General features: G+C 35.7%; 1 protein-coding gene across 2 annotated transcripts in view; it reads left to right on the forward strand.

The window, feature by feature from the left end:
* Window positions 1–21,620, forward strand: part of PRKD1 (protein kinase D1) — a 131,780-nt gene that overhangs the window by 80,370 nt on the left and 29,790 nt on the right. Inside the window, exons 3-5 of one of the 2 annotated variants that reach the window (XM_035552131.1) lie at window positions 8,599–8,730; window positions 9,856–10,016; window positions 13,514–13,537. In XM_035552131.1, coding sequence (XP_035408024.1) covers window positions 8,599–8,730; window positions 9,856–10,016; window positions 13,514–13,537 — 317 coding nt within the window. The remainder of the gene's footprint in view (window positions 1–8,598; window positions 8,731–9,855; window positions 10,017–13,513; window positions 13,538–21,620) is intronic. The other variant, XM_035552133.2, reaches the window with a different exon arrangement.

The following is a 21,620-nucleotide window of genomic DNA, read 5'->3' on the forward strand; positions in this document are numbered from 1 at the left end:
TTAAATTAAATCAATCCAAGCACAGAAAAGGAGCAAGAGGCTGTTATTTTGTTATTTATTTATTTATTTTAATTTGCAGCTGTTTCTTTTTGCCAGTAGCCAGAGTTCATTTTGAGCACTGCATCAATAGGCTCAGTAAACTCGTGCAGTATTCCATTTTGTTTTCCTGTGCTAAATTAATACCTCTGCAGTATAATTTTATGATTAACATGGCCTGAATACATGAGCTAAGATATTTTTCCACTTGGGTGAAAAATGGGTAAATTCATAAAGAAAGGATCCAGTGCTGAGATTTCAAATGTTAAACCTACTGTGCTGTATAGTTCGTAGGTTTAAAAATGTGGATTAATTTTCAAATAAACAAAAGCATGTTAAAATTGAACTTTTAAAATTGGGAATGTAAAGATGAATAAAGCATGTTGACTCATAAATGTTAATCTTTTTAATAAAACTCTCCATAGAAGTCTGAGCTAGCACTGGACAAATGATTCCAAATGGTTTACTAGCTCCTAGGGTTTATTGCTTATATCTCAAGTCATGGGTGAGACAACGTAAACAACAACCATAGTGAATCTGGCTACTAGCGTTTATTTAATAACCAAGGAGATTAGAGCTTTTACCTCACTTGGTTGTCTCCCAGGCTTGCTCACTGGCTCTCCTCCCAGGCTTATGTTCACTAGCTCCCCACTGCCCCTCCCAGCAGGCAGGTAGCTGCTGGCCTGGGAAGACTGGACATAAAGTTATGTTGGTTCCTGCTGTACCACTGCTTGCAGCTGTCAGTCTTGGGCATCACCAGCCAGAATGCATGGACATCTCTTGGCCTTCATCTTCCCAATCTTGCCCTACTTCCAGCATCTTACGTCTAGGCAGAATACTCACCCTCTTCTTTCCAGGTCTACTTTTTTCTGAGATCAATTCTTCTTTTTGGGGACCTTCCTCTTCTACCTTCTCTTCCTGCTGGAACCCCAAGCTCAGATTTTTTCCGGTCTAAATAGTCCATGTGCAGAAGTACAGCATGTAATCAGCCTTATATTTAGTAGCTCAGTTTCCTGTTACTTTAGATTCAGGTTGTGCCACTTTCGCTTTGGCATGGTGATATAAAAATTTGCAACCAGCCTGTACCAGTTGCAGCTAGCAAGTAGCAGACTTTTGCTTGAGAGTTCAAAATTCAATTCTGAACATTTATCTCCCTCTTCATCCTCACCACTAGCCAAATACCTCTCAATGGTTAGCATTCATAATTCCAGCTTTTTTTTTCTCTCTTTTTTTTTTTTTTACCTAAAACATTGGCATAAAAGCAATAGTAGGTAGGAAGAAGGAAAAAAAACAACACAGAATTTAATAATTTTTCTGAATGTAAAATTTAGAATGTTGATGTACTTCTGGGAAGTATATTACATCCAAATATTTCTTATCCAACTATCCTTATCTCTGAGCAGAAAAACTTAGTGATTCTAAATCTATATATGTCTAGTTTTTAGGAAGTTTTAATTTCTGTTATGCATTAGAGTCCTGATAAGTTTCATTTTTAAACCAGACTTTAAGGTGGAGATCAGAGGTCAAATCTTTGGCTTGTATGAACTGCTATAACTCTGCTGACTGTGGTGGAGCTCTGAAAACTTACACTTCCATCGATTGCCAGAAGGGAATATCAAAAAGAATATAATGCTCTCCTGTCTCTTAGCCCAGTGAAATTCTACACAGAGCAATTATTTGTTATGGTTTAAGAAATGCTTGAGATGGAATAATGTATAATGGCATATTATATTTGTTTTTTAAGTTGTGAATGTCAGCAGTTCTCATAGCAAAAGACTTGGTTAAGAGTACCTGTGGGAAGTCAGTGGGGTATATTACTTTGAAGGCATTCCAAATGGAAGGGGATAGCAAGGGAGTGTCTGCTTTGCATAGTGGCAAGGTATTATTGATCATGTAGTTGATGTTTGCTTATGCTATGAGAGGTGTGGTGCTAGACAACAGTTCCCATTATGTGACACTCTGTTGCTTGAAACAGCAGGATCTTGCCTTGCTAATAGTTCAAGCCCTTTTGAACTTGGAACTCAAAATGATCAGTAAATCATTTGCCTCTTTCTGAAAGCCGGACCTTGCCTCTGTGAGTTGCAGTGGCTTCTTGATCTCATTTCTGGCTGTGCTGACTGATAGATCTGCTCCTGAGCCCAGAACAAGGAACACTAGCCATTAACAGCCAAGTCATTAACAGACTTGATGAAATAGACTTGTCAAAACTATTGTAGTTTCAATGTCTGTGTTTTGGTGATACTAGGAATGCTTAAATAGATGATGACAAGTTAGTCTGAGACTTAATAGCATAACAATATCATATTAAGAACATAATATTGCAAACTTCTCTGCAGAGTAGCTGGTCTTTCAGGATAACGGTAATAATTGTATCCCGAAATATTTGGAGCCCGTTCTTTTCTTTAGTACACAGTTTTAAGTACAGCCTGAAAATTACTTTCATAATATCAGTGTTCTGTCAAAGTGAGAGAATAACCTGACATTACAGAAGGTTTCTTTTGTTAATAAGAAAGTCTCCATTTAATATGAAACGTGCATATCTTCCTCTTTGTCAGCAGGGCTTTTATTTTTTCAGTGAATAACACAGGCATATTCTGAAAGTTAAAACTTTGATTGTTAGCGGTTATATGAAAGTGTTTCTAGACATGTAATTTCAGAAAGTTACAAATGGAAAGATGATGGAAGAATCTTAAAAGAATGTAATTCATATACTACTAGTTCTGCTGTTGCATGCTCTGAAAAGATAAGTTTATAAGTTTAACCATAGAAAGTTGACTATGCCGTACTGAAGCCATGTGGCAGAACAATAAATATGAATTATGAATTATATTTATATAGATTAAGGATTTGTGTAACTTGCTAGTTAACAGTTCTTCTAGAGCAAGTTCTAAACACACACTAGTTTCAGTGAATAGTGCTCTGAAATAGCATCATTTCATGTGGCAAGAAAACTTTCTGCAGAGTCTAATGAGAATACATAAATCTGAAGCCTAGAAAAATGCTAATTTTACCTTAAGAATTAAAACCCCAAATGCTCTAATTTCTTTAAACACAGTAGAACATTGCCAAAGGTTCAAATGAAGGAAAAAGAATGTCGGTGTGTTTTCTTCTCATTTCTGTATTCTGCAGTACTTGCCAAATTTAAAGCTTTCTTAGAATAATATAAATGTCCTCCTTGCCTTTCATTTTTGAGAAATTTATTTTTTCAATATAAAATGATATGTTAAAAAGTTCTGGTTATTCAGTCAGGACAGTTAAAATGTAGAGCAAGAATCGTATTCATCACTGCTCATCTTTACCATTGATATTTTCTCATAATGCAAGTATCCCAGAACTTGCCGCACTTACCTTTTCAACTTTCAAAAGACATTAAATTAAATATATATAATTAAATTAAATATATGTACGTAATACTGTATGTGTGTTTATAATGGCCACTGCAACAACTTCAAGTCTGGTACTTTGGGATGTTTCTTTACATTGGATTTTGTCTCCCTAAAATTGCATTTATAGTACTACTGTTAAAAATGTGATATTTATTTAGTATCACATTTATCGCTAATGTGAACTAGAAAAAAGGTATAATAAAGTCATTTCTAAATTACTTTTTTTTGCCTTCAGTGTATAAACAGTTTTTTATTACAAGAGCGTGAGCCATGATAACACATTAATTAATTAATTTGCAGAGAGACCAGAAGGTTTGGTTACAGGTTTAATGAAAAGGATATAAATGATTTCTTTGCCATTTGTGAGGGGAGAAAAAAAAAGAGTACAATAAAAAATGGAGTTAAGGGAGAATAATACTCAGTGACAAAACACTTTCCATCCACTTAACAGCTTCAGGTGGAACTGAATTTAGGACACAGAAAGAGAGCCAAATGATGAAATCCCTAAGGCAAAACTGCTTGTGGGAGGTTTTAATTTCAAATCAGATTCTACAGAGGTATCGATATTGACTTTTGACAGAAAGTAGCGGTTTAATTATTAAAGGTAGGTTAAAATATTTTAAATGCATTATCTAAATTATTAAGCTAAATTGAAGTTACTGCTTTTTTCTGTTTCATTGTGTTTTTATTGCACTGGTCATACTATTTGAAAAAACACCCAGTAAATCCATATAAAGTTTCTCTCCAATCTTCCAATATAGCAAACTTTCTTTACTCAGAATAGAATTTAAATACTTGCATAGATTTAGATAAGTATTCAAGGAAATAGGTATAAACATGTATATATACTTAGATTCCTTGCTAGATTGTCTTACACTATTTTAAACATAATTCCTGTTTTAATAGTGCTTTGATTGTTATATGTATGTTTTTAGAAACAAAAAGTTTGCATCTCTGAAAATCACATATATGTTATCAAAATTCATTCATTTTCTTGTTTTTTTTCTCCCTTGGGGAGAAATACATACTCATCGACTGTCTTGTTTGAGCAAGCTTTTTATTTTTATGTTAAGTGCAAATTTAAACTAGAGAAACAAGGTGAAGGAACTACACTTTGCAGTTTTGTTGGAACAAAATTGGGCGTTTTGTTCTAGTTTTGGTGCTCATCTTTGAGAAAACTCACAGGTTTTCTGTGATCATTTTATTACGTGAAAAAGTGGAGAAGTTGATCAGTGTATTATCCCTAAAGCTGTAAGTGGGTATGCTGTGAAAAGGCTAGAATAGAAAATCTTGAACAAAAAGGTGTGGGGTTCCAAACTTGCTGTGAAGCTCTTAAGGAAACAGGTACAGAGTGCTGTGCTTTCAGTGGTCCATATTGCTGAGGTGGTATGTTATATCGCACTGTATGGCTGGAGTTCCCAAACTGCAGAAGACCATGTCTTCATGTGTATATCACAGTCACAGACCAGGCAAGAGGAGAAAAGAGGAAGGTGTGAACTACCAATACCCAAAATGACTCCTGGGTAGCCTCTAGGAGAACAAGAGATGACAGAAAATATCAGTCAGATGCTATATGAGTCTATATGAGACAATGAGGAGAATTCAAGCTCCTAACCTATGGGCTGAATAGTGCAAATGCTAGTGCTGTGTTTTCTTTGCAAAAAGATTAGAGCAGGTCTGTGAACTCCTGAAAAATTTCCTTGAAACTCCCTTGCTCCTCTTCTCCAGTCCAGCTTTTCTTAGAATCATAGAATGGCTCGGGTTGGAAGGGACCTTAAAGAAATTTAACTCCAACCCCCCTGCTATAGGCAGGGATGTCACCCACTAGATGAAGGCCCCATCCAGCCTGGCCGTGAAGACCTCCAGGTGTTCACCTCCATGAAGACCTCCAGGTTCAATCTACAACTTTCTTGGCAACCTGAGAAGTTGTAGGTTCAGTATGATTTTAATCTATAATTTGATCTCATCCAACTGCTGGACTATTGTAGCAGAACTGCCATTCATGTGTAGTAGGACCATAGAGATGCACATTGCTTGACTATGTGCCACCTTTTTCTTCTAGTGGCTGCATGCTAGTGACATAGAAGACCACAGAAATGAATCATTCTCGAACTACACACCCTACTGGGGATCTGTTGTCCTAGTTACTATGATATATCTTAGATATGAAATTAAATAGGAAAGTTCATATGCCTGTATTTTTCTTTGATGTGTACAGATAAAGAACAAACTTATATTTTATGTAATATTAGTATATTAATTATATATTAGTATATTAATTATATACTATATATAAACTTTATATGTATATATAAACTTTAAAATTATATTATATATTTTATATATTTTACATTATATATTTTACATTATATATATATTATATATTATAATTTTAAAGTTTGGGTGCTTGATCATCCAATGCTCAATTATTCTTCTATTCAGTCAGAATTGTAGGAAGATCATCTGTGTATACACACAAAAGACAGTTGACTTGAAGTTCTAAACAAAATAAAATCACAAGAATTCTGATAAACATCTAAAATGCCTTCTGATTACTGTGTGTTTTCTAGTATTCCAAGGACAGTATTGCCATTACAACACTCATTCGAGTGTTGCATTAACAGTGAACTTCACAGCTTTAGTCTGGAAAAAACTAGAAAAATAACAAACAAGTGTCCTTATGTGATTGGAAGCCTTTAAGGATGGAAAAAATGCCTGGCCTAACACTGTTAAATAATAGCAAAACTGTTTTATTTCTGAATCAGGGTGCTTTAACATTTTGGGCTGTTTCATGAAAACTTATTTTCATGAATTAAGTAAGCTTTTTAACAAAGCTTATTATGAACACTAGGAACTGAATAATTCCAAAAGAAAATAAAATTCCAAATTAAAAAAAAAAAAATCTGTGTCTAGATCCCTATAACTGGAACATGGTTAAGATGACAAATAGCTACTCATGCTTTTCTTTGGACGTTTTTGGAAAAGTTTTTTTATAAGAGAAGCAATTTTGTGCACAAATGGAACTGGGCCCAGGGCATAGTTTGGGCTTTATTTCTACTCAGCCGTATTTAGTTTAAAACATTTTCTTGAGTGATATGCAGATTTTTGGTTTTCTTTTTATTAATACACAAAGAACAAGCCAGGGACTAAGGGTATTTGAATGTTTTAGAAATTTATTAGAACAGATTTATTAAAAAAAAAAAAAAGAAAAAAAAAATTTTTTTCTTGATTTCAAATCAGGAATGCATTTCTGTTCAGAGACAAAGTATTTCTATGAAGTGACTACAGACCTGGTTCATACTGATATCTACGAAGAGGAAGCACGCAGTTAGATCACCTGTTTAAATGGCAGCCTAAATGAAATCAAGTGTTTGAATACATGCTTAATTTTTAACAATATTTGACAGGTAATATTTTTCATTAAACTGACTGATATATGATTAACATACCTAATAAGAAAAAGAAAAGATTTCATTAAAGTGTGTTTTTAATAGCATTGTGGTGCTGGCTGCCTCCGTATACTGAATAGTTCTTAAAACATTGTTATTGTTTATTTTACAGTTTACACCAGTACCCTTTATCATATATAACTTCTGCAACTGTTAAAATAGTTGCAACCTTTGAAATGATTGGTATTTCAAGAAAGCTATAGTAGTCTTCCAAACTTCTCTGCAAGGCTTTTTGTTTTTATTGATGACTGGGTGTGTAATTACATGATTTCTTTTTAAACTTTAATGGATATTTTCAACTTGAATGATCAGTTCACGGATACCACCATAGTTTATTGAGTAAAATACACAAAATGCTCAGCTAAATGGCCCATTTTTTTTACATTTTCTTGTCAAAAAAAAAAAAAGTTTTTTAAATAGATGTATTCAGTTTATCTTAAGCATGTATACCTGACTGTAGGGAGTCAAGTCTGTAAAACAGCATGTTCAAAAATTTCCAACATTTGGTTGAACTCTGCCAATTTCTGATAAATGTTTGATATCCTGTTATGCTCCTGTGTTTTTATTGGAAAAATACTCTCAGAGAAGTTTTTTTATCATAATAATTCAAAACAACCTAAGTGATAAAATTCCATTGTAAATATTTCAGTATCCAACAAAAATAAGTCTGCGTAGATCCTTCCAGTGTGTATGGCAAGATAAGGGACAGCCATCATAAGAGCTGTTTTATGATGAGAGAGTGGAAGGGTGACTGTTAAGATGAACAATGAACCTAAAACTCTGCAGTGGGGAATCAGTCACCTATGCAGGGGGTTAATTTTGAGCCAGGGTTGGACTTGTGCCTTACCTGCCATGGTGTTCTGGGAAAACTGCCAGTCACACCAACTCATGTGCCTTAGCACAATCATCTGTTTTAGAAGTGTTCACAGCATTTCTTTCTTTTCTTTTTTTTCTTTCCTTTTTTTTTTTTTAAAAAAAAAAGCATTTTCTGTTTCCTTTAGTTTTCTGGCTGTTTTCTTCAGGCTTCATCTCATCTAATTTTAGTAGTCATCTTTTTAATAGTCATCCATGCTCTCTTTATTGAGTGGTGAAGAACAGCCCTCCCCAGAGACTTGGACTGGATGAATATATTTTTTTCTTTTTCTATCCATTGAAATCCTATCCTTAGTTCCCTTTCACTTAGTCCCTTTTACTCCTTGTCCTCTATGAATTCTTTAGAATTGGACTGTTTTTCTATCTGTGTCACTGTAAACATTTGTTTATCTTTTTATATCTTTGGTTAGGTTTTAGGTGTTATCCAATTAGTAACAGATAATGTAAACGATTACCTTGTATTAAAAAAGACATCCGTTGTTCAAGTTAGAGAACATAATTCTTACAGCTTCAGCAAGTTATTAACTTTGTTCTGAGTTTACGTGAAATAAGATCATAAAGGTTTGTTGTACATTTTTAAAAGCCATTTTATTTTCCAATGTTTTTTGTAGTGTAATGAAATATCGTCAATTCTTTTATGTTCGAAATACAGTATATTTACCTATGTATAATATACCTATAAAAAATTCAAAGTACATTACCTACTTCTACCGCTTGCTCTGCATGAGCAACAAGGAAAGGCATAGCAATAGCGACCAAAAGGTGTCTTGTTCTGTGATGAAAGACCACTTAGATGATGCATATTAGTTACATTACTAATTTTACCATGTTTTGGAATAATCTTGTTGTTACAGCTTCTGCTACATTTGAAGACTTTCAAATCCGGCCCCATGCTCTTTTTGTTCATTCTTATCGAGCACCAGCCTTTTGTGACCATTGTGGAGAAATGCTGTGGGGACTTGTGCGTCAGGGACTCAAATGTGAAGGTAAGGTGCAGTGAGGTAGGCTTTTCAGACTCAGGAAGGGAGTCTTCCATTCCATTTACGCATGTTTCTGGTGCTGCTTTTAAATTTGCCAGGTATCAAAAGAGTTATACAGTACGTAGAGACAGTAAGAACAAACTATCATAATAATAAACTAACTGATTAAGGAACTGATCTTTTTGAATCCTCTGAGGCCTCCTAGATAGTGATCTGTAAGTGGACATGCAAAAAAAAATAGTGTATAAATATTTTTAAGGAAAGGTTATCTGTATCTTATTTAGAATAGAATAGAATAGAATAGAATAGAATAGAATAGAATAGAATAGAATAGAATAGAATAGAATAGAATAGAATAGAATAGAATAGTTCAGTTGGAAGGGACCTTCAAAGATCATCTAGTCCAACTGCCTGATCACTTCAGGGCTAACTAAAAGTTAAAGTCTATTAATGAGGGCATTGTCCAAATGCCTCTTGAACAGGCATAGGGCATCAACCTCTAGGAAGCTTGTTCTAGTGTTTGGCCACCTTCACCACGAAGTAATTTTTTCTGATGTCCACTCTGAATGTCCTGTGACACAGCATTATGCTATTCCCTTGGGTCTTGTCGTTGGTTCCTAGGGAGAAGAGACTGGCACTTCCCATCCTCAGGAGAGTTCAAGAGAACTCTCTTATGAGTCTGAGACTATTTCCTAATTCTATATCCCATGAATTCAGTTCATTAAAGTGAAATTACTGTCAGTCCATATGAAGTTGTAATAGCTGTCTTTTCTCATTTTACCAGAACTGTTTGACCCCTGCCAGACTGTGTATGCAACGGAATATACCATGTCCAGTGAAAGACTTCCTTACTTCCCAAACAGTTGTCACAGAACGTTCCTGCGCTTTCAGAACATAGATTTTTGAAAAATGAAAGAAGCAACACTGATTATAGATAAAAGCTTTCCAGAGCTTGTAACTTTCTCTCTCTAAAAATTTGTAAAATATAGGAACTAAACAAGCAGAGTAAAGGAAAAAAATTTAATCAAAATTAATGTGTCATTTTTATTCACCAAATAATAATGATAAAAAAGTTCTTTTCTTTTTCCAGTAATAAACTGTAATCAGATGGTTATAAACTTCTCTTTACAGGATGTGGCCTAAATTACCATAAGAGATGTGCATTTAAAATTCCTAACAACTGCAGTGGTGTACGGAAAAGGCGCCTGTCAAATGTTTCCTTAACAGGACTCAGCTCTGTTCGGACAGTTTCTGCAGAACCATCACCCAGTATGCCGGATGAAGTCCTTCTGGTATGCAGTTCCTTAGCTATGGAGGGCATGGATGTTGCTGTTAAGCAATGACATTTAGTGCTATAGGATCTGTTTTTGCTTGTTGTAGACTACAGAGGAGGGGGTGGTATGCAAATTATAAAGCTATGCTGTGGGAAAAGGCATCTTGACGTAAAAGGGAGGTCACCAGCTTAAGGTATGTGAGCTTGAGGTATGTGTCACTTCTGATACTCCCAGTAGTCTCCTCCCTTTGTGAAGAATTAGGTTATGTTGAAGGTCTGAAACTGCCACCTATACTGATGTGAGAAGCTGTATCTTGGAGGATGTTTTGCCTGGAACTAGAAGTTGAATTTCTTCTGCATCAGATGATTATGTCCATTCATTCATGATATAGGAAAGAAGGGGCCTCAGAATACTGAGCCAAATACCACTGCATCAAACACACTATCTTTAACAGTCAAGGCTATAGTTAATTCACTTCAGCCTGTATGTTTACCGTATTTCTTAGTGTTCAGAAGAAAGAAAATTCTTCCTTATTTCCCTAAACAAGTCTTTGTGGTAAATGTAGTATGTATGGAGTGTGTGTACTTATCTGTGCATATGTGTGTAGATGTAGAGGTACAAGATACACACCTGCACACACATATACAGCATATTTGTGTATACATTAATACAGTAGTTTTCTGTCATGAAAACAAGACTTCTGAGAACTAAATGCAATGACTGGAATAAGTTAAGAGTATGTATTTTTTATCTTTGCAATATTTGTTCTTTTTAACATTAATGGTCATAATATACTCTAATAGTTAAGAATTTATGCTGTGTGTAAATGACTCCACTCCTAAGTGAAAGTTTTGAAAACTTTAAGGTTTGAAAGAGAGGAAAGAATTTATAAGTACACACAACAATTATAGTGTTTTCCTCTCAATTAGAATATTAAACTTATTAAACTTGACATACTAAAAGGACACTATTGCAAATGATGTAGACCTGGTGCTATATGCAGTGCCATCTATGAGCCATAATTATGTACTTATGCTGCTGATTATCATTAGCCTAAAGCTACTTGGAAATTAAGGTTAACATTATGAATCTGTATTTTTAATTGAAAAGCTGCATAAATGACTAAGGTGCTTAAGTTCTGCAAAAACTGCAGCACCAGATCTTTATAGATTATTTGTAATTCTCAGTAAGTTGTTTCAGAATGCTGACTTACTCAGAACAATACAGATGAAATTTAGAGGAAGGCTGACCCTAATTCAGAATTGTTTCTGGAATTTGGTTTTAAAATGCTGTATGGGTGAGAGTTCTAGTATATTCTCTATATGTGCACTGAATTCAGTTACAAGATATCAAAAAAATGTAAGTTTTAAAATACTTTTAATTATATGGCTCTGTTGGTTGCTAATATACTCTTAAATGAAATACCTGTTTTGCAAAGCTATATGGTTTAAATCTGTTGAAAATATTAAAATTAAAATAAATACATTAAGTTTCATACATACTGAAGACTACTTCTCTAGGACCTTGTAATCCTCAGGGTACCCAAGCTGATGATTCAGAACATCACACATGCATGTGCGCATGCACGTGCACACACGCATGCACAAAGAAAATAAATTTAAAGGAAGTAGCAGGGATGGGCATAAGCCTAGGGAAATGAAATAGATAGCTTTCCAATTTCACTTTTATTTCAGGAAGTCACAGTATCATTTACCAGATTTTCAGATGATCTCACATACTACTACATGTCTTCTTCCCTTCCCTTCCCTTCCCTTCCCTTCCCTTCCCTTCCCTTCCCTTCCCTTCCCTTCCCTTCCCTTCCCTTCCCTTCCCTTCCCTTCCCTTCCCTTCCCTTCCCTTCCCTTCCCTTCCCTTCCCTTCCCTTCCCTTCCCTTCCCTTCCCTTCCCTTCCCTTCCCTTCCCTTCCCTTCCCTTCCCTTCCCTTCCCTTCCCTTCCCTTTCCCTTTCCCTTTCCCTTTCCCTTTCCCTTTCCCTTTCCTTCCCTTTCCCTTTCCCTTTCCCTTTCCCTTTCCCTTTCCCTTTCCCTTTCCCTTTCCCTTTCCCTTTCCCTTTCCCTTTCCCTTTCCCTTTCCCTTTCCCTTTCCCTTTCCCTTTCCCTTTCCCTTCCCTTCCCTTCCCTTCCCTTCCCTTCCCTTCCCTTTCCCTTCCCTTTCCCTTCCCTTTCCTTTCCTTTCCTTTCCTTTCCTTTCCTTTCCTTTCCTTTCCTTTCCTTTCCTTTCCTTTCCTTTCCTTTCCTTTCCTTTCCTTTCCTTTCCTTTCCTTTCCTTTCCTTTCCTTTCCTTTCCTTTCCTTTCCTTTTCCTTTTCCTTTTCCTTTTCCTTTTCCTTTTCCTTTTCCTTTTCCTTTTCCTTTTCCTTTTCCTTTTCCTTTTCCTTTTCCTTTTCCTTTTCCTTTTCCTTTTTTGCATTGAATATGTTTCAATTTCCCCCCCCTTTTTTTTTGAGTGTGCATAAGCTTTGTCAGTTTTCCTGTATCAGATCTGTCCTTTGGACTCCATTCTTTTGCAGTACTCATGAGATAAGTTTTATGGCTGTTCATAATGTGGTATCAATCAAAGCATGCACTTTGGAATGTGTTTCATTCTCCTAGAGTCTGTGTGAATATTCTAAGAGACATCATCCTCATTCACAAAATTTGTCATTCATTATTGTTATTAGTATTGGAATGGTACTTGAATCACTGATAGTAAAATATAGTCTCTATTTGGGACCAGTGAATTCAGAGATCTGCCAGTTACTTTAACAGGATTACAATAAATGTTATTTTTACCCCTATTTACTATGTGGTGTGAGAGCAGTTGAGAGAGAATGAGCTTCTGGAGACCTTTCATAGGTGGAATTATTATCTGAGTCATGATTTCAGAATCTTTCTTTGTTGACACTGTATGAACCAGAAGGAAGCCAACTTTAGCTCATACTGTTAAATTTAGCTTGTAAGTCTGGCTGCTGGAAACATGCCACATAGGAACTTAAGAAGTTTTGCCCTAACATGAAATTGTGGCATTTGAAAAATCTTTCAGACATGGTAATGTGGAATCTTTCAAAGGGTACTTTAATTATCCTTTCCTAGGGAACCACCACATGCAGGCACAGTTTCAGTTTGGGTATAGGTATGTCTTCATTAGCCAATAAAGCATTTCGTTTGAGCTGAAAATTAACTGAAGACTATATTTAAATGCAACTTTAAAAATCTACTTCCAAAGAATAAAATCTGAGCAATAACCTTTTTTGATTCTTAACTTCATAGTGTACAACACTTCAAATGGAAATGTTAAAATTATGTAGGACTAGGAGAATGTTTTGTAACTCGTGTTTTTATCTATCATAGCTCAAATGCAATTCTTTTGCATTCCATTCTATAACACAGAATGAAAGTATAAAATAATAGCACATCCATGCTTGCTTCTAAAGTAACATTATTTTCTGTCTTTTTTCCCATATTTCTTTGTTCTTTTTTTTTTTTTTTAAATTCTTCTTTCCAACTTCTTGTCTCAGTCTCCTGTCAGCCCTGGCTATGAGGTATGTACTAAATATACTCTACTCCCTACCATACTATCAGGAACTTCATTGATTATCAGCATCAGTGTGAAATAATGCATGGATTTATTTGGATTATGATGGCCTTATGTGATCTTCAGAACTAAAGAGCATTTGTTTTTTCTTTTGGAAAGAGTATATCTGATACAAAACTTTAAAGTTGGGATTCCAAAGTAAAGGTCATGATTCTGCTTATATTAAACAGTAAAATTAGCTAAAACACCCTGGCATTAAAATATTTTAATATGAAAGTGACATATTGGTTGGACTACAGCCTTTCTTTACTGGTAGAAATTTTTTACATGGAAAGAAAATTTTAATTTCACTTTCAGAACACTGGGAATTTGCTGGAGTAATGTAGAAAATAAACTTTTTAAGCTGAACAGACCTGACCTTTAAGTGCTCAACAGCAAACTTCTAATGACATAATGCAGGGTGGTAGCTTTTTTTCAGAATACAGTTGCATTCAAAAAAACAGTCAAAGATTCTGTATTTCCCTGGAAATAATATTAAAAAAAAAAAAAGGAAGAACAAACAGTGTACAGCTAAGTTATACCAATAAATACATATAGTATGAAGTCTACCTTAATGAGAGAACAATATTTTGATTTTTTTGCATACTTCATGTCAAAATTTGTCCTCTTTGGCTTTCAGTATTGATTTCCCAAAGAAGCTCTTTAAACGTAGTAAGTTTCAAAAGAGTTTGGAACTATGAAATTTTGGCATCTTTCCCATGTGACATATATTTGAGATACAGCTATAGAAGAGCAGACTGTGAAAATGTTTTCTTTTTTAGAATTACTACATAGTTAACCTGAGGAATTGTTTGTTGCACTGAAATGTAGATTATCATGGCCAAACATTTATCTTTTTAAAAGAAATTACTGTTGTTGTTTTTTTTCTCAAACACGAGTATTTTTATTCTAGTGTGCCTAAGTATTATAGTGTGCCCTGGAAGTGCTATTCCACAAAATACTCAAAACAATACAAACACATATAGAACGGAGTTTTAGTAATATATAACAATTTTATTTTATGTGCTATCTAAAAAATTATCCATCAATCCATATGGTGTTAGATCACCCTTAAATAACAGTAATTAAAAGTAGTAAAGAAAAAAAATAAAGGTATTATTTGGGAAAAAAAAAAGAAAATTGTTTTTCTTTTTACAAAAGGAAAAAATATGTTAACCTTCTATGTTTTTACTTTAAAGTACATTTATATGACACTAAAGCATTTTATGTCTATGTTATTTGTGTTTCCATTATTTTGGTAAGCTTTACTCATCCTTCTAGAAGTGATGAATTTTGATGTGTTAAGGTAATTTGATAGACATATTGGCCGTGATTTCTCTGAAAAAGCCTAGCTGAGTTTTGCATTTAAAATAGGAATGTTGTGTCTTATGGGGCACAGTTAAGTGGAATATTACAGAGTTACTGACATATTATCTTTGCTTTTTAATGGAAAATCAGGAATTTTTTTTTGCAAAATAATTTACTTCATTTTAGTTAAAAAGACTATTTGTGTATCACTGACAGAATACAAAGCGCCAGGTGTTGCCTGCCTCTGTAGATTTATTATAAGCAGAGGTGGCTTGAGAAATCTGATCTGTATACAGAAGAGTGATTTTGAAGAAGTAGGACAGTAGAGTCTATGGGAGGGAATTGTCTTCAGTTGTAGATGGGCATTTTCTCTTTCTTCCCTTGTTCCCAGCTCTTAACACAGCTGTCCTTTTCTCTCGCTCCTTTAAAATAAGGAATCCAGTGAGTCAAAAATTCCCACTTTACAAAGCCTTCCTTTTCCACACTCAGGTAGAAGATGTCTCCTTTTGTCAGTTCCAGTCCCTGTATGGCTCACCAACTCACTGGACTGGAAAAAAGGAGCCCTTGAGGGAAGGGTTAAAGAAGACCTAGAGTGTTGCAGCTGAGAGCAGCTTTGTGCCTTAAGCCAGCTGTAATTAGTAGGAGTCCTTCTCTGATGGATAGAGTGGAGTTCATTAGACTGAAGATCCTCAGGGGCAAAATTAGTATTTCCTCTTGAAGAAAGACACTCAGTTAGCTCTGAATTAATACCACTCACAGTTATGTTCTATTCTTGTCAACCCAGGTTATTCTTCTATCCTGCAGTGATGTACTATCGTGGTTTAACCCAGCAGACAGCTAACCACCACACAGCTGTTTGCTCACTCCCTTTGCAGTGGGATGGGGAGAAAATTGAAAGGAAAAGTGCAAGAACTTGTGGGTTGAGATAAGGACAGTTTAATAAGAAAGAGGAGAAAAAAAAAAAAAAGGAAGGAAAGCATGCAACAACAACAATAATAAAAAGAATATACAAAACAAGTGGTACACCATGCAATTGCTCACTTCCAGCCAAATGATGTGCAGCCGCTCCCTGAGCAGCAGCAGCCCCCGGGCCAACTTCCCTGGTTTTATTGTTCCACATGAGGCCGTAAGGTATGGAACATCCCTGTGGCTGATCCCAGTCTGTGTCAGCTATCCTGATTCTGTCCCCTCCCAGCTCCTGGTGCACCCCCAGCCTCCCCGCTGACAGGGCAGTACTGGTGAGAGGCTGGAAAGTGTCTGCAACAACTAAACAATCATACGTTATCAGCATTATTCTCATCCTAAACCCGAAACACAGCACCATACCAGCTAACAGGAAGAAAATTAGCTCTATCCCAGCCCAAACCAGGACATGTACACTGCACATTTCTGTCAGTCCTATAGTAATGTAAATTTCTATATTATTATATAATTTCAATGTGCTTGTTTGTTTAATAAAAGTCCCTATGTTATTTTGGGGAATGCTCCTGTAAGGTGTTTTTTTTTTTTTATGTACGAAATCTAGATTAATTTTAAATTAATAAAAGTGCAAAATATAGCCTGCAAACTAAATAATGTTTACATTGATTTGTTGCCATATTCACCACACTGTTCTAGGTTCACGTGCTGGACAGAACTGAGAATCTCAATGAATCTGACAATGAAATTTAAATATTTAAAAAGGAATTTTGTACAACTATGTAAAATAAAATAATGTATTAAATGTAAAAAATAACCCAACAAAAACTATTAAAAACGTAGCTCCCTTTTATTTTAAAGAATTGTGTGTCTATGAAATTCAAAGTCCAATTGAACCCTGAATTAAAATGTAGGATGCAGAAAGTAAATTTGGAATGACCTACCATTCCTACACTGCTGTGGAAATAACGAATAACGTCAGTATTCTAGCTGCTATGCATTAAATACTCTAAGACTGAATTTCTTGTCACTAATTCAGACTACATTAGAACTTTTTAAGGGCTAATTTGCCCAAATATGGTTGTTTTTGTAGTTCATGTCAGCTAGATGAGATCTAAGTGAGGACTGAGCCAATTATTTTAAGTTAAAAGTTGCATATGTAGGGAAGTGTTATATATTGCATCATCTTTGCAGCTAGTATTTGCCATATATTCAGGAAAATAGCTAGAAGTGAAAATACTAAACAGCTTAAGTTATGCATGTCCCAAAATTTCTTGTGTGCCATATGTTGGTGATGTTTTTGAATGCAACCTTTTGTGATCCCCTGGAAAAGTTTTATGGGATTCTTCAGCTTGGAAGAGGTTAGAGGTTCAGGTTGTTCTTGTCCTCAGAGAATTGCCACTTGTTCTTAAATCCCCTCTTTTGTTTTTAGGAAAGACATGCAAATCTTGGGACAGCTCTGAACTTTTAAAGATTTAGTGAAGCTTTGTACATCTCCCCCTCCTCCTGTGCTGGCAGCTCACCCACCGCTGGGAGCAGACCCAGCTGCTGAGTGCAGAGTGCTTTAAGCCTGAGGAATCTGAACAGGGTCCAGAACCTACCCCTGGGAGCCTGGGCTGATAGTTGTCAGCTTGTCAGACTTCATATAAGTCTCCACAGCTTAAAGTGAGGACTTGTAAATGCTGTGGCAGTAGGAATTTTTGAGGAGCGTATGGTATGCGTAAGCAAACATACACTCAAAGCTAGTTTTTCATAGTTTCTAAGTACTAACACAAGGGTTCACACGTACCTAAAATTAAAAAAAAAAAAAAGGCAAAAAGGCAAACCCTGCAGCACACATTTTACTTTCCTAGCATCTCTGAACTATTCCACATGTTGGCACTGGATCTTCTGAAATGGTACAAGATCCTTACATGCAGATTATAGTCTGAGTAACAGAGGCAGTCAGCGCAATCTTTTTTCTTGATTTTACCTTTCCCAAATATGTTCAATGGTGCTTTTCCTTCTAATATGAAACTTTTGTTTTCTGTATTGGTAACATCCTACTGTCCCCAATCAAACTTCACCAAGCTGGTTTGTCTAGACCTTCTCTGTCCATTGCTGAATCTTTTTCCAAACCAGTGGCTGTTCATTACACAGTCCTGCAGGTTATCCTTGATGTGTTAAGGATGGAATGGAGTCAATGTCAAATGGGCCATGTTTACACAGACATTGAAAAAAACCTGCTAATATTTGTACATGATGGTATGAACCAGAATTGTACAATGATTCCCTGAAGGGTTTTCTATTATATAGTTGGTGGTTTTTTTTTCAATATTTTTTATTATTATATAGTGGTTATACCACTTTTATATCAGGGTATGAATTTTGCCTTTTTTTTTTTTTTAAACTCTTAGTTCTATGCTGTAAGCATGACTGTGCTGCTGAGTCTGGCTTAAAATGTGGGCATTCTAGTAGTGCAAGGTAGTTTCATTAAAATAATGTATTACTTACAATTATTCTACTTAAAATTAAGGAGTACGTAATAGAAGATTAAACCTAATATTGTAAAAAAAATTGTTAAGATGCAGGAAAAAAGATTAGCTGCATATAAGCCCAAATAGCCCTGCAGGCACTAACAACTCCTTTGTCAACAAAGGGCTTTTGTTTTGGGAAATGCCCAACTCTGTCTGAGAAGTTAGTGTAGTCTGCTAACTACAGCTGAAACCCAATAATCTTTTTTTTGTTACTTCACAGAATAAGGCAGGTTACAGACCACTGTTTGCTGGTGTTGATGTCTGAGCAGGAGGAACAGGATACATAATAATTTCATCTGTGGATACTTTAATATTAACAGTTTGTACTGAAGTCAGTTCTTTGATGTGTTTACACATTTAATGTTGAAGTGTTTTTCAGACCATAACTGTCTAACTGGGATGCTTGTAGGATTAAATCATACACTTGAGTTAAAGAGAAGAGTGCAAGAAGCCTCAAAAGACAACACAGTTGATTGCATTCTAAGTGTGGTATTTCAGTATATTTAATTGAAGATTTGTTTCCTTGAATTTACTTAATTACAGTCACATAGTTTAATTTGTTAAAGTCAACATTTGCTTTGCAGCAAAAAACATAAAAACATAGTTCCTGTGGTGACATAGATAGACAGCACCTCATAAGACAGTAATTTCCTGTGAAAAATTTGTATATGAACATATTAAGTCTTTATCTTCTGCCTTCAATACAGGAAGGAAATGCATTTTTCAGCAAGTATACTTCAACACAGAAAATGAAACTTTGTGAGGCCACTTATAATTTTGTTGGTTTTGTTATAATATACATCACTTTTCTCAGTTGTCCAAATATATAAATAAACTAGGCATTTTTTTTCTTTTGTTAAGGCAAGCACACTATAGAAATACCTGTGCAGTTTTTGTTGGCCATCTCAGTGTTATATACAGGGATAATGTCACCATGCTTTTTAGATACTGAGCCTGCAAAAGATTAGAATTTGTTTGTGAACAGTTTTGAAGAATTTGTTTCAGGTGAAGTTTACTTATTTGAATGTCTTTCCATAAGCATAATTTAAAAAGGTGATCAAATGTCAAAAAAACAAATATATATATATTTTTTTTCCTGGCTGCTATAGCATGTGAAGCTCTTCAGTGAAGTTTTGCCAGAATCACTGGGACATTTTTTGGTAGGACTGTTGAAACTTTTTAAAATAAGTCAGGAAAACAGCAGTATCTTTTATATTTAGGCTGCTCTACGCAGTTGGATTGCAGGGCTGTTACTTGTCTTTGCTCCCAATAGGCCAATTCTGCAGTCAGCTTGATTGCTTCCCGTTAGTCCCTTCACATCTCCCCAACATTTCTTTGATTTCTGTGTCTGAGAGGGGTGCTAGAAGTGGTTCTAGAAAACAGTTGGACTCACCCAGGTAGACAACAGTGGAATGCTTTGGCAGAGAATTGGTATTTACTCCAGTTTCTTAATTGTATTTTGCAATGGATTTGGACAAGGTAAAAAGACAGGCAGGCAGGATTTCCTGCTGAGTGCTTTTTACCTTTGGGGTAGGAGATATGTGGAGAATTGTCTCCGTCCTGTGATGACGTGATTCTGCACAATGACTTTGTGCTTCTGCCTACTGTAGGCAAACAGTTGTGTTCTTCAGTAGGTTTTAATAAAGCCCAACAACTAAACCACGAGTATGTTCCAAAAATCTGAAGAAATAGAACAAGATTGAGGGGTGAGTCATCAGCTAATAAAAGTAAGGGATATGTAGAATGCCCCATGTTCGCTGGGGAACAGCTTGGCACCTCTTCTTTCTTGAAAAAGGCCTTCTTCCCCCCTCACCTAAGAGTAATATGCAGGCACTGGATTCTATTTGATATTCTCATTATTTAAGACATAATTAAATGTAAGTCTCTGGATATGATCAGTTTCAGTGGCTTGGTTGGACATCCATACAGTTAAATATTAGCATATGTTCCTTTGTGTTTGTTGTAAATTTGAAAATAATATTCTGATCTGTTAAAATTGCCTTGCTAAGACGATTGTTAGAAGGACTGTTTAGTGTTTGGAGCAGTGCAGGCTGTTAGTTTCCATGGTGTAATCCAGTTAAGCAATCATTTCCTGGGAAGTTTCCAGAGTTGCTGAGTCAGTAGTCTGGCTGGCTACCAGGAAAAACTAATTTATCTTTCTAACAAACCAGGCACACCAGCTGAAAAAGAAGGTGCTCTGTGCAAGAGATTCTTGCTTTTTTGGTGAAAATGGTGTAGTTCCTGTTTTCCTTTCTTTCTGGGATTTTAACTTATGGTGTCTGCCTGATGCTGGGAGTGCTGTAACTTAAAGTTAAGGCATATTGACAGGAGTTTTGGAAAGTAATGGGAGGAGAAGCTCATCACTGACAAATTGGAAGAGACAGTCCTCCTCCTAACTGGTCAGTCACCCCGAGGTGTAGAGTGTCCCGTGTGTTGACTGTCCCCCAGCTTCCATTCCCTTGCTGCTGAGCAGAAGCAGAGGCTCATGTTGCCTGTGGTATGGCACTGCACTAAGACTGAAGTGGGATCAGTCTGTACCAAAACTGTCCTATTTGTCCTTACATACAAATATCGAGAGGATTGAGCTCCTCTTGTGGGCTCTGTCCCATCTACAAGTTCTGAGGGCTGTCATTTGCAGGTGGTTTGCACAAGCCGAGCAATGCAGGTTGTGCTGTGCAAGTGGGCCCATTTCCTTCCTGTTGGGCTTCTTCCTCCCTCCTCCTTCCTCTCCCTCCCAAAGCCCTGTTCACATTGCCTTCATATGACTTAATGCAATCTGCCTTGAAAGCATTAGGCAAATGATATTACTCACTGATCAATACTAAATAGTTTTAATCCTAAACTGAGTCTAGTTTTTTCATATGCACAGCTGCTTTACAGCAAAAGGAGATCTAAAACTCTGGAAGTAAACACATAATATCAAAGCATGTACTTGTATTTTTCCACTTTTATTTGTAGTAAAGAAAAAGAGATGCTTTCTCATACCTGTTTCAAACTAACTTGTTTGCAGTGATCACATGTACGTGGTTCATAGAACGTATTTTGCATATTTCTCCTTGACTTGACAGGCCTGCATTTATACACTGAATAAGCATGTGATGTTGGCATTGTTATCAATTAGCAAGGAAGCTCTAATGGTCAGTAAATCTATTGCGTATACTAGACAGGCAGTTCTGAAGCATAGCCGAAAGAAAAAAAAATGTCTTTACAGTAAGAAACCTTTCTAGTTTTTGGAAGGAAGAAACTTATGTATTTATTTATTTATATATTTATTTCTATGTCAAATACACTGTGAAGGCAAGCCTAGAA

The sequence above is a fragment of the Cygnus atratus genome, chromosome 5 (genome assembly GCF_013377495.2).
Source record: "Cygnus atratus isolate AKBS03 ecotype Queensland, Australia chromosome 5, CAtr_DNAZoo_HiC_assembly, whole genome shotgun sequence".
Lineage (NCBI taxonomy): Eukaryota > Metazoa > Chordata > Aves > Anseriformes > Anatidae > Cygnus > Cygnus atratus.